This window comes from Delphinus delphis, chromosome 3 (genome assembly GCF_949987515.2).
Source record: "Delphinus delphis chromosome 3, mDelDel1.2, whole genome shotgun sequence".
Lineage (NCBI taxonomy): Eukaryota > Metazoa > Chordata > Mammalia > Artiodactyla > Delphinidae > Delphinus > Delphinus delphis.
In genome coordinates this window covers 146,495,116-146,510,459 of record NC_082685.1, presented here as the reverse complement: position 1 = coordinate 146,510,459, position 15,344 = coordinate 146,495,116, and the positions used below count along the sequence as shown (strand labels likewise).

At 44.4% G+C, this 15,344-nt stretch overlaps 1 protein-coding gene across 1 annotated transcript in view; it reads right to left on the bottom strand.

Annotated features, from left to right (window-relative positions):
• The window catches only part of MTMR12 (myotubularin related protein 12), a 65,658-nt gene that overhangs the window by 25,232 nt on the left and 25,082 nt on the right, over positions 1-15,344 (bottom strand). Inside the window, exons 2-7 of the mRNA XM_060009631.1 lie at positions 13,924-13,984; positions 11,057-11,199; positions 9,643-9,715; positions 8,635-8,765; positions 7,243-7,336; positions 2,841-2,970 (exon numbers count right to left, since the gene is read on the bottom strand). Of these exons, the coding sequence (XP_059865614.1) occupies positions 2,841-2,970; positions 7,243-7,336; positions 8,635-8,765; positions 9,643-9,715; positions 11,057-11,199; positions 13,924-13,984 (632 nt within the window). The remainder of the gene's footprint in view (positions 1-2,840; positions 2,971-7,242; positions 7,337-8,634; positions 8,766-9,642; positions 9,716-11,056; positions 11,200-13,923; positions 13,985-15,344) is intronic.

The window sequence follows — 15,344 nt, the reverse complement described above, 5'->3', positions numbered from 1 at the left end:
GTAACTCATTAGTAAAACTGGATGCAAAAGGAGCATCCTAGACAGACCGCACAGGCAAGGCCCACAGGAGGGACTCAGGGTGGCTGGAGGGGTACACGCAAAGCTGGAGAGTTAGGCATGAGGCAAGCCATGAAGGGCCTGTTCGAAGTTTTATCCTCTCTACCATGAACAGCAAGGAGCCAATGAAGCAGGGGAAGAATGGATGCCGCGGGCCAGAGTGGGTGGGGGAGACCATGCAGGCAGCTACCACAGTGCCAGGTAAGAAACAAAGCACAGCTTTTCCTGTATCACCCCTGTGGGGCAGAAGCGCAGGGGCGAGTGCATGGCTGGGGCAGTCCAGGGGGACTGAGTCTGCACCGAGTGCTCTGAGCAGCAAAATCTCGCTGAGGCTCCATTCTCCCCCCTGACCACTAATTAGAACCCCCTGACACCCCACTCCACCCACCTTCTCTACCTGGTATATTTCTGATGTGCTGACACCTATGCAAATACCAATGAATTTAATCAGTATGTGGCAGGATCCTGGGAATGGGCATGCCTTCTATCAGTGTCAACATCACATTACAAAATATCACCTCCTAGGAGCAGGGCTTTCTGACCTCCTCCTGACTGAGCGCTTGTTCTCCCTTTCCAAGCTTTGTGACTATAAAGAGGGGAGGAGGGGCAGCGTGGTTATGGGGGGTGTGATCCGACACCTGCCCTGCAGGCTCCTCCCCACTGTCACCCTAGTTTGTGCTGTAACGAGAGGGCTAACCTTATAAGTGCCTGAGACTGATCAAAATCAGAACTGATCTACTGGGGCTTCCCTGGTGGCGCAGTGGTTGAGAGTCCGCCTGCCGATGCAGGGGACATGGGTTCGTGCCCCGGTCCGGGAGGATCCCACATGCTGCGGAGCGGCTGGGCCCGTGAGCCATGGCCACTGGGCCTGCGCGTCCAGAGCCTGTGCTCCGCAACGGGAGAGGCCGCAACAGTGAGAGGGCCGCGTACCGCAAAAAAAACAAAAAAAACCCAAAAAAACCCCAAAAAACTGATCTACTGAAAAGGCCCCTCGGAACCGTAAGTACAAAATGCTCTAGGAAAATACTAATTTTCTGAAACTGTCAGCAGGGTGTTGAGGATTATGTTCCAAAACAGTAAGATTCAAGTTTCAAAAAAAGGATCACACAGAGTCATCCTTTAAAAATGTAGGTGAGATCACATCACGCCTCTGCTCAAACTCCTCCGCACTGCACTATAAATTCTGAAACCCTCCCTGCCCATCAGCACCCAGCCGGCCGTCTCCTCCCTGATCACACCTCCTACTGCTCTGTCCCCTGCTCACTCCTCTCCAACCCCTGGGCTCCTCGCTGTTCCTCACACAAGCCAAACAAGATTCCACCTCAGGGCCTTTGCACCTGCTGTTCCCTCTGCCTGACCAACCCTCCTGCCAACATCTCCAGCACGCCCCAGTCCCTGGCCTGATCTATTTTTCTCCATAGCACTTATTACCTCTTAATACACTATAATTACTCACTTATTCTATCATCATTTTCCTCCTCTAGAACGAAAGCTTCATGAGGGCAGGGATTTTTAGGCTCTATCTTCAGTAGCCAGGACACTGTCAGGCACATAGGAGACCCTCAGAAATGTTTATTGAGGGACTTCCCTGGTGGCGCAGTGGTTAGGAATCTGCCTGCCAAAGCAGGGGACACGGATTCGAGCCCTGGTCCAGGAAGATCCCACCTGCCGCGGAGCAACTAAGCCTGTGCGCCACAACTGCTGAGCCTGTGCTCTGGAGCCCGTGAGCCACAACTACTGAGCCCGCGCGCCTAGAGCCCGTGCTCCACAACAAGAGAAGCCACTGCAATGAGAAGCCCGCGCACCGTGACAAAGAGTGGCCCCCGCTCACCGCAACTAGAGGGGGCCCGTGCGTAGCAACGAGGACCCAATGCGGCCAAAAATAAATAAATTTATATTAAAAAAATGTTTATTGAATGAATAAATAAAACGCTTGATAAAAGGAAAGCAAATATGATATAAATTCAGAAATGCCTCTAAAAGTTATACATTTAGATTACAGATATAATAATGGGAAGGAAAAGACAAATTCACTTCTGAATGTTTTAAGGGATACTTTAAGAGTTTCTTAAAAAAGCACAGTATCAATGTGGAGAAAGTGGAACCCTCATAACGTTGCTGATGGGAGTGTAAAAATGGTTCAGTGGCTATGGAAAACAGTCTGACAGTTCCTCAAAAGGTTAAACGCAGAGTTACTATATGACCCACCAATTCCACCCCTAGGAATATACCCAGGAGAACTGAAAATACATGTCCATATGAAACCTTGTATACTAATGTTTGTAGCAGCATATTCATAGTAGCCAAAACGTGAAAAGAAGCCAGTGTCCATCAACTGATGAATGGATAAATAAAATATGGTATACCCATATCATGGGATATTATTCAGCAGTAATAAAACAATGAAATCCTGATACATGCTAAACATGCATGAGCCTTGACAACATTATGTTAAGTGAACAAAGCCAGGCACAAAGACCACGTATTATATGGTTCCATTTATGTGAAATGCCAAGAACAGGCAAATCTATAGAGACAGAAAGTAGTTAGTGGCTGTCTAGGGCTGGGGCAGTGGGGAGCGGGGGAATGGGGAGTGACTACTAAGGGGTAAGGGGTTATTTGGGGGAGGACGAAGATATTCTAAAATTGACCGCAGTGATGGTTGCACAACCCTGTGTCTGTGCTAAAAAACACTGCACACTTCAAACAGGCGAATTGTATGGCATGTGAATTGAATCTCAACAAAGCTGTTCAAGAAGCAAAGCACAACACTGAGAGCTTACCTTTCACAGACTTTATAGCCTTCATTGACACTCACTGCTTTGTACTTCATGTTGCCTTTGGTCCGCTCCAGCTCCCAACACCAGTCCTGAAGTGTGTCAAACATTACGGCATGGTTCTTGGGGTCAGTAGCTAACAAAACAAATTGAGAAAGACAGTAAAATCTTGTCGGGAAGCCCTGGTATTTTAATGGTGTGAAAGTGGCTCCTCGGGCCCCAACTTCCTCCACTAAGCCCATTTTTATCCCCACAGAATGAACTCACTGCTTCATCCTAACCTGGTTCCTTTTTTCTGTCATTCATCCAAAATTATGAGTGAGGCTCTGTCTTTTGTGCTGGGCGAAAGCATCCATTCCGTGCAAAAGTAATTTATAGCTCCATTTTCAGTCATCTGACCATGAGATAATTTATATAACATAAAAAGATCCTGTGCAGCACTAAAAGACAGGCTTGGCACAAATGCTAAAATAATAAAATATTTTTAGCCCTACCAATGTGTGCATAAGATGGCAAACCCATTTGCACAGCATGCCAGATTGCTGAGTGTGAAGCCTCCTTCAGTGTGAAGACGCACTGCCCAGAAGAGGCGTTTTCAGTGTGACACCTGGTTTCTGAGGGCTAGAAACAAATCAGACAGCTATGGTGAAGGTCAGGGCCTGCAAGCCAAGGGCCACATCACAGTGACGGGGACTTCTGTCCCTAACCTTGCCGCTACCTGCTAGGAGGAAGTGCCCAGGAGCACTACTCTTGCAGCCCAGCAGGTGTGTCCTTGGTCCTCTCCCAAGTCACAGAACAGCTTGATGGGGGTGACGGGTGCCAAACACCCTTGGTTATTTTTTTTTTTATTTGTGGTACGCGGGCCTCTCAGTGTTGTGGCCTCTCCCATTGCGGAGCACAGGCTCCGGACGCGCAGGCTCAGCGGCCATGGCTCATGGGCCCAGCTGCTCCGCGGCATGTGGGATCCTCCCGGACCGGGGCACGAACCCATGTCCCCTGCATCGGCAGACGGACTCTCAACCACTGCGCCACCAGGGAAGCCCAACCCCTGGGTATTTACACAAATCAGTTCATTCAAGCCTGTGCACATCTTAAAAAAACAAGCCTTGGGACCTCCCTGGTGGTCCAGTGGTAAAGAATCCACTTTCCAATGCAGGGGACATGGGTTTGATCCCTGGTCGGGAAACTGAGATCCCACATGCCACGGGGCAACTAAGCCCGCGCGCCACAACTACTGAGCTCGCACGCCTCAACGAGAGAGGCCACGTGCCACAAACTACAGAGCCCACACGCTCTGGAGCCTGCGTGCCACAACTAGAGAGAGAAAACCTGCGTGCCACAACTAGAGAGAAGCCCGTGTGCTGCAACGAAGACCTGACACAGCCAAAAAAATAAACAAATTTTTAAAATAAACAAAAATATCAAAAAAAAAATCAAGCCTTCCTGGAAAAACAAAGTGTTTAATAAAACTCCCACCTAATCCTTTTAATACAAACAGATCATAGTACAAAGGATGATAAGACAAATAATGATTAAAAAACAACAGTTAAGGGGCTTCCCTGGTGGCGCAGTGGTTGAGAGCCCGCCTGCCGATGCAGAAGACGCGGGTTCGTGCCCCAGTCCGGGAAGATCCCACGTGCCGCGGAGCGGCTGGGCCCGTGAGCCATGGCCACTGAGCCTGTGTGTCTGGAGCCTGTGCTCCGCAACCGGAGAGGCCACAACAGTGAGAGGCCCGCGTACCACAAAACAACAACAACAACAGTTAAGCTTACATAGCACTTAGTACACCAGGCACTATCCTGAGCATATTACATATAATAACTCAATCCTCACAACTCTACAGGGTAGGTAATATTATTTCCTCCATTTTACAGATATGGCACAGAAAGGTCAATTAATTTGCCCAAGGTCACAGAGCTAGGCGATGGCAGAAATGGAATTCAAACCCAGGCAGCAGTAAAGGAAATTTCCATAAAGTAATAAATGCAAATATTAATAAATTCCCCCATGGACATAAGTAGTAACAATACTCCTAGGACCTTTTAGCCAAAGTACATTTGTGAATTATTAAGCCTCAGTAAAATGAAAGATGTTCAGACTGCAAAGCACCCACTTCTAGAAACCCCTACTCAATCAAAAAGCAAATTGATCAACTCGCATCTATCAGTTATAACCTTTACTCATCAAAAAAAATGGAGGGTGGAAGGAGAAAAGAAGGCTAGAATTCAGATAGAATAGAAGATGCTATATATCCTGGGCTTTCTGGCACAAAAAGCCACCACAAGGTAATGAGCTCAGTAGTTGTGGCGCGCGGGCTTAGTTGCCCCGCAGCATGTGGGATCTTACTGCCAGGGTCAGTCAAGGTAAGGGTTTCGGCACACAGATCAGCACATGCTGGGAAGCCGAGACACCGTCCTGTGCTGGGTCCAGACCAAGAATCAGGATATAAGGAAGTGGCAGAATTCCTAAAAATACAGTATGATTTTCAAATGTAGACCCAATAAATGTTTATGTAAATTACAGCAATCAACAAAGAAGTCATATTTTGTATATCTCGTATTGCAACAAGCTGTTGTCAGCCAGCACCCAGCTAATCAGCACTTATACATATGGCTACAGTGAAAAGACCATTCACAAAGATGAACTTACTGAATTAAGGAACAAATTTTGTGTTGGCCTGATAGTAGTGCTAAGTATACTTTACATCAGTGGAGCTCTCTGAGCATAATCTGTCCTGAGTAAGCAGTTCCACTCTCAATTAACCCTCATTTAATGACTGCGCCCTGTGTGCCATGCATTTAACAATTTGTAATTTTCACAACACTTCAAGGGAAGCATTAACAACACTATTTTTTGAAATGAGAAAACAGAGGCCCAAGAGTTAAGTGCCATCCCCAGGATCACACAGCTACTAGGCAGCTGGACGAGAATTTGAACTCAGGTGGGACAGACCTGGAAATTCACACCTTTTCTACTAGACCACCATAGTCCCCCAAATGCAAGCTACTCTCTCAGATATCTACATCTCTGCACACGCCAGTCCTGCTGCCTCAAATACTCCTGTGTGCCTACCGGCCACTCCACATCCTTCACCAGCAGTTCAGGACCAGCCTTCGTCCTCTGACAGCCCTCCCTCCCCCAGCGTGGTCGTTCCCTCCCACCACAGGACACATCACTCTGTTTGACTTGAAGCTCTTAGAGGGCAGGGATTTAGTCCTGTTCATATCCCCAGGGTGCGTGACCCACAGCAAGCGTTCGATAAACATTTACCAAATGAGCAGTTAGTGACAAAGCAACTCTGCATTCCAGAAAGCATGATATATGCAGTTAAACGAACACGCCACCTCCCCGATGAAAGGCACATGGCACTCAGGATCGGTAAACATCAACTTCACGTTAAGAGTAATGGGCAGATAGGAAGGTAATGCACACACGATAAATATAATTAACACTGTTGTACGTTATACACAAAAGCTGTTAGAGTAAATCCTAAGAGTTCTCATCACAAGGAAAAAAATTTTTTCTATTTCTTTAATATTATATTTATATGAGATGATGGATGTTCACTAAACTTCCTGTGGCCATCATTTCAAGATGTATGTAAATCGAATGATTATGCTGTACACCTTACACTTATACAGTAATGTGTCAATTATATCTCAATAAAACGGGAAGAAAAAAATAAAAATACTGTTAATAATTTGGAATTAAAAAAAAAGAGGAATGGACAGAGCAAGTGGACAGATGGAGGAGGAGAGATCCAGAGAAGGAAGAAGACAGACATCTGTGGAAACACTGTACAAAGCTAGGCATTATTAATAGCTAATTCAGATGACCACAGTTTCTTACTTAAAAGACTGCTCTCTTTTTCAGGGAATCGAATGGAAAACATTTGGAATTTTAAGTTTTCTAACCAAACTACTTTTCTGATGTGCTCTCTTAGGTACAACTGTTCCATTCCCCATCCCCCAAACATTTGCTATAAGGCATGTTCTGGTTGTTTAAAAACTTTCTAGAATGCAAGACATTTTTTAGGGTCTCATGAAATGAAACCAAGTGTATTAAAGTGAAAAACAGAATCCAGGGGCAGACAGAGTGATTTTAAACTTGTCTCAGTTTTGCTTCTCTATAGCCTCACATTCCCAATCATAATATATTGATTTTCTTTCATAAGCAACAAACAAATAATCCCTCACAAAAAGCAAACAAACCTAAAAGATAAGTTAAAGAAACAAACGTCACAGGAAAGAAATAGAAACCTTCTTTTAAAAGAAATCTGAATGACTCACCCAAGCAAGAGGCGACCCATTGCTAGAGAAGAGGGGAACAAAACCCATGGATGGGTTTTCTCCCAGAAGTTGCAGGTAGGAACTGGAAGGGGCCTGCCTACCTGCGGATGGAAGCTTACCTGTGTGGTTTTGTGCTGCAGTCGCGTAGGAAAACAGAAACAATCGTTTCAGCAGTTTAGGGGCCTGGGTATGATGGATTATGCCACTGACAATCTGGAAAAGAACCAAGCGATGGATACAGTCATGCTTTTGGCAGATAAACACTGAGAGACAAGACCCAAGTTGTCTAGGTCTCCGTAATGCTAATGGGCTCCGATGGGCAGCATGCTAACTAACTCTCATTGAGGTCTGTATCTGTGATGTGATCTCTTGAAATAATGCCAAGTAAACAGAACGCTAACCATTTTGTCAGGTTTCTAAGAGCTTTGAGTTTCTAGGGCAATTTTTAAAACACAGTCTAATTTCTCAAAAACAAAGCACTAAAAAAACTTAAGTCCCATTTGCAGATACTCCAAAAATCTGACATGTCAAAGATATATAGCTGACCAGATAATAACCAAGATGCTTAGCTATTCTGTTCTACTTGTTGTGGCCTTAAGGATCTTCTTCTAGAAGATAAGGCAATCAATCCCTCATGCTTTTTGTTTGAAGTTCCAAACAAAAGTATGTTCGGATAGATGACTAAAATCATCATTCAAAATAAAGTTTCTGGCTTCTCAGGGAATTTTCCAAGTCTACACCACTCTTTTTCCTGCTCAGAACAGATACTGGAGTCATGTTTATTATTCTAACTGATCTACCGCACTACCTGAAAGAAAACTAAGAGTAAACCTGAAAAGAAGGCTTAACTCACTGCAGCCAAAGACAACAGATAAACTGGTCTCTCCCTAGATTTCCCCCGATGTATCTACCATGACAATGGCAAGTCTGAGACCCTCAATATCTTAAGAGAAATCTTGGAAGCTACAATAACCATTGTGACCAGTTTGCCCAGTTACACGTCTCAATTTGCTGCAGCAACCTGATTAAGTAAGGGACCAAAAGCACAGGCTCATTTGGTGACTCACTTTGCCCATGACCGTGTACCTCCCCCTCCTTCCACACGTAACCACGACCTCCCAGATGTCAACTCCTTCATGCCGGGAGCTGGGGGTCACTGCTGCTGCCTTCTGGAAAGGCTGTCAGAGGTGGGGAAAGGGGGTTGCTTCTAGCTGCTCCATCCTCCCCTTCCCCTGACGGCCTTCTGATCCTGGTTTACCACCTCCCACCCTCTGCAGGCTCTGGGAATGAACACATTATGAACTGAAGGATTAAATGCAGCCATGTGCCAAGATAATATAGTCCTGCTCTACCAAATTCTCTCTCAATTCTAATCAAATCACATGCGATTATAACCAATGTCAACTTTACAGAATGAAAGGCTCCCCTCAACCTTCGTGCAATGGAAGCAAGAACTGAAGTGGGGAAAACCTGATGGGAAATAAAACCTAAAAACACATGCGACTAGTTACCCTTTTGACTTCCTCTTCTTTTGTGTACCTCAGACAAAAGTGGAATACCCGGAGGTCTTTGCAGTGGATGATGAGTTTCTCAGGGTATTTCTTCAGCTGTCCAAAGAGAGTCTTCTTTTTCTCATCAAACACTACACATCAACAATGAAATCAAGAAGGGAAATCATGTTATAAGACAACAATTAAATGCTAAAGAAGCAAGGTAGACTATTAACTTCCAAGGGCGCCTCTCAAAAGTGAGAGGAAAGGCACCAGCTTCTAAGTAACTGTCAGCAGGGCCCAGTCCCATCCAGCAGGGGCCCTGTTCTCTGGAACAGCCAGGGTTCCTCACTCCTCCCCAGGAAGCACAGACCCAAATGGACTGGCCACTGTTGGCAGAACTGACTCCTGCAGAAAACCCAGCTCTGAAAGCTGAGATTACGAAAGATGGGAGATCACTAGGGATCTGCTTTTGGGACAGTCAACTCCCAGGTTTATAGCTAGGGCCCCTCCTGACACCCTCCTCCCTTTCCCAGAGTTTGCACCACGCAGCACCTGTTGGTGCTGGGAACACCATAAACGGCTACTGAATGATTTCTGACAAAGCCCTGACTACAAAAACAGAGAAGTGGAGCCCAGAGAGGCTTTGTTTAGTCAGAAGAAAAGACACCCGAGGCTTTGTTTAGTCAGAAGAAAAGACACCGAGTGTGGTATGACAGACCTTTATCAGGTGAGCCTTTAAAGTGAGATCTGCACAGCTAACACTGACATATGATCAATATCTATCATGTAATAGCACCGTGGAGTATTAGAAAGAACAGGTTCCATGTTCAAGTCCAAGCTCCTCCAGCTAAGCGACCCCAAATAAGCCACTTCGCATCTCAATTTTATCATCCATAAAACTGATTTAAATAAGATAAATATGAAGAAATTTCAGTAAACTATAAAGGACCAAAAAAAAAAAAAAAACTCATCATTAACAGCTATACTTTCAAAGGCTGGCAACACCCCAGGGGAAAACATACTCACCTCCATAAATCTGATCAACACAGTGGAGGGTAATGTCATTTTCTCCTATAACCTTATTCTTAAACTGCGTTTCCTAAAAAATTCAAAAGGAAACAACTGTGATTCCTTGCTATGCACTGTGACATTTACAGGTAAAGCAAATCACCATCCTCCACGTGCATATAAAGAAAAATGGGGAGTGGGTGGGGGAAATGGATGAAGGTGGTCAAAAGGTACAAATTCAATTATAAAACAAGTCCTGGAGATGTAATGTACAGCATGGTGACTAGAGTTAATAATACTGCATTGTACATTTGAAAGTTGCTAAGAGGGTAGATCTTAAAAGTTCTCATCACAAGAAAAAAATTGTTTAACTATGTGATGTGATGGATGTTAACTAAACATATTGTGATGATCATTTCACAATATTTACATACACCAAATTCATCACGTTGTACATCTTAAACTAATACAACGTTAAATGTCAATTATATCTCAGTAAAGCTAGAAAAAATAAATGAAAAGGTATACATCCTACACAAACAAACAGGGAAATGTAGTCACATCCCTAGGAAAGGGACGATGGAGTGAAGTGTGTGAGAAATGCTGCGCAACACTTGTCTTCAAACCCAGGCAGGACATGCCATTGCCGGCTGCTCCCAGGCCAACCCACCAGGCCGCATGCACAACACCCTGAGAGATGCTGGCAGGTGGTGCATAGGTTCAGATTTCTCCACACAAATGTAGACAGGTGAGTGACAGAGCTACGAGAAGGCAGGAAGAAAACCCCATGAGATTCAAGCTCTGTAAATGCTGCCTCTGTACAGGACTAGGAACCAGGCTGCTACAGCAACAGCTGCACAGAAGCCCACGTTGTCAGGTGGCAGGGTGCTGGCGTGGCCGGGCCAGCCGGTTCCCATTACCACCAGCGCACCCTGAGGGGTGCGGGTGTTCCCTCCTCACTCCACTGCTCACTCTTCCTAAGGAGGACCAGTCTTACAAGCACAGAGCAAACACGAAGTAAACCCAAACTCAGTGCTGCATTCAGCACCAGTGTCACAACTGAATTCAGTTCCTAAATTTGAGGAAGAGTCCAGTATAGAGAAAACATGGGGAACTAGTATATTTGGGGAGATGTGATTCCCATGAGTGAGAGGTACTGTGCTGAAATACAGAAGAAAATTAAAAGCTGACGGCGTCAACCTACGAGGTCAAACGCAAGCCAGCGTGACGTGAGGCACTGGTGGGAAACTGCAGGGTGGTCCTCCCGCCGAAAGGAGATCCCAAAGGAGAGAGAGCAGACTAGTGGTGAGCAAGACTCTGGCCTTTGTGTTTACGTGCGTTAGGGGTGAGTTATTGAGAAGCTGGGAGAAAAGACAATGGGGCCACCAATGCAGTGCTCCCACAAACTCAACCAAGTGCAGCTCACACATACATCATTATCCAATGCAGATTCGTCATCGCCCAAGAAAGCAATCTTGAAGTCTGTGCAGACAAGCCTCCCATAGATTCCACGCTGACAGGAGTCTTCCTGGACACACTTCAGTACTGTGCTGGCTTCACAGAGCAGCTGTTCACCTGATCAAAACCAAAACAAGTCCTCCTTAGAGTCCTCAGGCAACATGCAGAACGCAAACAGTACAAGCTTCCCGGCTCTATTCCTGTAAGACAAACACACACTACAACACAGCACACGGGAGCTGCAAAACCTAGGGGAGAGGATGAAGCAGAGTGGGGACTGCGGAGAAGTGAAATCACAATGACTCAGGTACACTTCTACATGGGGCACTTCTCTATCTTCTCACTGTGAATAATGGACGTGTCCAAACAGGTAGAAATGATCTCGGCTACACTTACAAACTCAGATCTTAGTGCTTTCATCACCTGGACCCAAGCAGAAGTTCTGGAGAAGCGGTACCCAAGTGAGCAAAGCCAGAAGGGCTGGCCAGTGAGCTCTGGCACGTAGCTCTGGAGCCCCCCTTCCTGTGAGGGTGGGCCATTCCTCACCCCGGAACTGCGGAAAGAGGGCGGGTGCCTCCCTGGCCCGGGGCCCTAAGGCAGCTTCCTCAGGCACAGAGGGTGCAGCACGACTGCACTCATTCTGGCTCCACGGACAAGGATGGGAGGAAAAGGGAGGTCAGAGGTTTATGGGAAAAAAACCTGTTTCCTCTCTTTCTTAGTTGAGAGTATTTCCTCTCAGTGTGTCACCTTTCCTGCTCTATCTGCAGACGCCCAGCAGCATGAGAGCTGTATTTCCTGGTGATAGAGAGTACTTCTCACTATAGTCAAAAAGATGAGGATTTAGGGATAGGCAGGAAGTGGAGAGGCTCATGAGGGCTGGATGCCTGCGTAAGGGCAGGAAAAAAAGACGGATACAGGGGAAATGAAAAACTAAGTGTAAAATTAAAAAAAAAAAAAAGAAGACTAAGTGTAAATACTTTGTGACAAGAAGGAAAAAGGAATTTTCTTCTCATCCAACAGGTAACCATCTTCTCCTTAGAATCTCCCTCTGGATACTTCCTTCAATGTCTTTAAATTTACCATTTGGCTCAAAATTCATTTATTCTAACTTTGAATATGAAAACAAAGAAGAATTCCAGACACTGAGATTATCAGGGGACACATATTATATTTAACCTTGTTTTTTTTCTCTCTTCCAAGGGGTTAATTACAATGGAAATACAAGAAGATGGCTCTGTCACCAGGTCAGCCTCTATAGAGACCACCGGGCTTGAAGAAAACAGTGAAGTCAGGGCCTCATTAGGGTTTAAAATAGTCCCAGAAAAAGTGCTTCAGCTGAATCCGAGGTAGAAGACACGTGAGCAAGGCTTCCTGTGCTTTCAACTCCTGGTGTAAAACAATTTTAATGGTGAGCCTCTCCCAAGACCAGGCAAGCCATATGGGTCCATGGTCAGGCAATGGAGACCAGAAGTTGGCACACAGGGGCTAAAACGACATCCAGGAGAGGCTCTGCAAGCATGGCGACCTGCACCACACTTGTCAGTTTGTACGTTCAAAGTCTCAGGTCATGGGAGGCACGAGCTGGAAAAGATCACAATCTAGTCTAGGAAACCTGGGCTGCACACCTAGAAGAGGCCGTCAGGAATCCAGGGGAATGGAGAATGTACATAACACTAAGCTGAAGACAAAAGTAAATTTCAGAATCTACAATATAACCCAAGAAGAGGAAATACAATAGGATATATGGATTGAGGTTTAGGCCATTATTATAGGGAAAAGCCTTTGAAACTTAAAAACATTTTTTTAAAAAGTCAGAGATTCTGATATGTTTACCAAATAAGGTGGATCAGTCAGAAACTTGTACATATTCATATCCTCTCAATAAAATGGAATAAAATTAAAAGAACCAGAATGAGGACTCAATTGTTTTGGGAAATGTATCTAAAAATACTTATGAAAAAAGCTATTTGGGACTGGAAAAAAGAAAGTAGCAAAACAATCGAACGCACAACTCACTGGATAGCCCCATATATGGAGGCTACACCACCAAGAAGTTTGTTTCTGAATTCAGAAATGATTAAAACTTGGCTTAAGCTACAGAGTCACTCTCCTCCATCAGAAAGAGAGAAAGAGAGAGAGAAAGAAAGAGAGAGGGAAGAGAGAGAGAGAGGGAAGAGAGAGAGAAAGAGAGAAAGAGAAAGAGAGAAAGAAAGAAAGAAAGAAAGAAAGAAAGAAAGAAAGAAAGAAAGAAAGAAAGAAAGAAGGAAAGAAAGAAAGAAAGAAAGAAAGGAAGAAAGAGAGAGAGAAAGAAAGAAAGAAAGAGAGAGAGAAAGAAAGAAAGAAAGGAAGGAAGGAAGGAAGGAAGGAGGGAGGGAGGGAGGGAGAAAGGAAGGAAGAAATCCAACCAATCCAGGCTCCTTGGTGATGACCGAAGAGCAAAGCCCTGGCAGCCCCAGCGTTTGATTAAACCCCAGCAGGGGTTGGGTGTAGGGATCTGCAGGGGACCAGGATCTTCCTGACAGGGGACCAGAATACTGGATGGGGCCAAGTAAGGCACCCTGAAAAAAGACCTCATTTGCTTACAAAAGAGGTGAGAATTTCCCATGTTTATTTTCATCAGCTATGGGGAAGGGGAAACAAAAATTCTTTGTAGCTGTTGGAATACTCAGTCCCAGGTGCGCAGTTACTGAACTAAAGACATTGATATTTTTGTCCAACTCATTACTGTCACACACTGTCTGGATGAAAACAAAGGAGTTTATATATAGTGCTACTAGGGATGACACAATTTATCACTGGCTTTGAATTGCACATGAGGTAAGATGCTAAGATGACTGTTACCTGGCAACAAGTGAAGAGTTACTTCCTTCTCTGTTACTTCCTTTTCATTTGTGTGAATTTCCTAAAAGAGAAGAGAAAGGGGTAATATTTTTGTTTATTTAAGGGCTCAAAATGAATAACATAAAGCCACACTTTCATAATACACACTAGAACATCATATTCACTCAGGAGCTTTTTGTTTATGTGAAAAGCTAAGTTTTGTTTTGTTTTTTAATTGAAGTATAGGTGATTTTTACAGTGTTGTGTTAAGTTTTTTTTTTAAGTATTTTTAACTAAAGGAAGTCAGAAAATTTCAACAAGTTGGTTCAATGTATTACACTAATTATTTAGAATTGACAACTATCAGTTGTCCCAAGTGGAGGGACAGGGATGGGCACTCCCCATATAAAGGAACAAAAGTCACAGAGCAAAGGAAAGCAGCTTAAGCAGAGTCAGAAAGAGAATAGAAGACAGTCCACAGAATGATTCCCCTCTTTCTCCAGTGAGAATCAAGGATCAAAAACAAAAGAAGATTGTTGTGTGCTTTTGAGAGAAAATGAACCTGCGTAAAGGGCTTGAAGGTAAGAACAGGAAACTACTGGACTGGCCAAAAGGTTTGTTCGGTTTTTTTCTAGAAGATGGCTCTAGTAGCGCTTAGTTGTCTTTAACTTCATTTGAAATAATTCTGCTAGATTGTATGTGACAGCTGTCTTATCAGCGTGCATTTAAAAAGACTTACCAAAATTGGTGAATTTTTGTGTAGCCATTTTAATATTGAAGATGGAAGAAAAAAGCAACATTTTCAGCATATTATGCTTTATTATTTCAAGAAAGGTAAAAATGCAACTGAAATGCAAAAAAAGATTTGTGCAGTGTATGGAGAAGGTGCTGTGACTGATCAAACGTGTCAAAAGTGGTTTGTGAAGTTTCGTGCTGGAAATTTCTTGCTGGACGATGCTCCATGGTCAGGTAGACCAGTTGAAGTTGACAGCGATCAAACTAAGACATTAATTGAAAACAATCAATGTTATACCACGCGGGAGATAGCCAACATACTCAAAATACCCAAATCAAGCGTTGAAAATCATTTGCACCAGCTTGGTTATGTTAATCACTTTGATTGTGTGGGTTCCACGTAAGTTAAGCGGAAAAATACCTTCTTGACCGTATTTCTGCATGCGATTCTCTACTTAAATGTAATGAAAATGTTCTGTTTTTAAAACAAATTGTGACGGGCGATGAAAAGTGGATACTGTACAATAATGTGGAACTGAAGAGATCGTGGGGTAAGCAAAATGAACCACCACCAACCACACCAAAGGCTGGTCTTCAACCAAAGAAGGTGATGTTGGGACTTCCCTGGTGGTGCAGTCGTTAAGAATCCGCCTGCCAATGCAGGGTACACGGGTTCCAGCCTTGGTCCGGGAAGATCCCACAGGCCG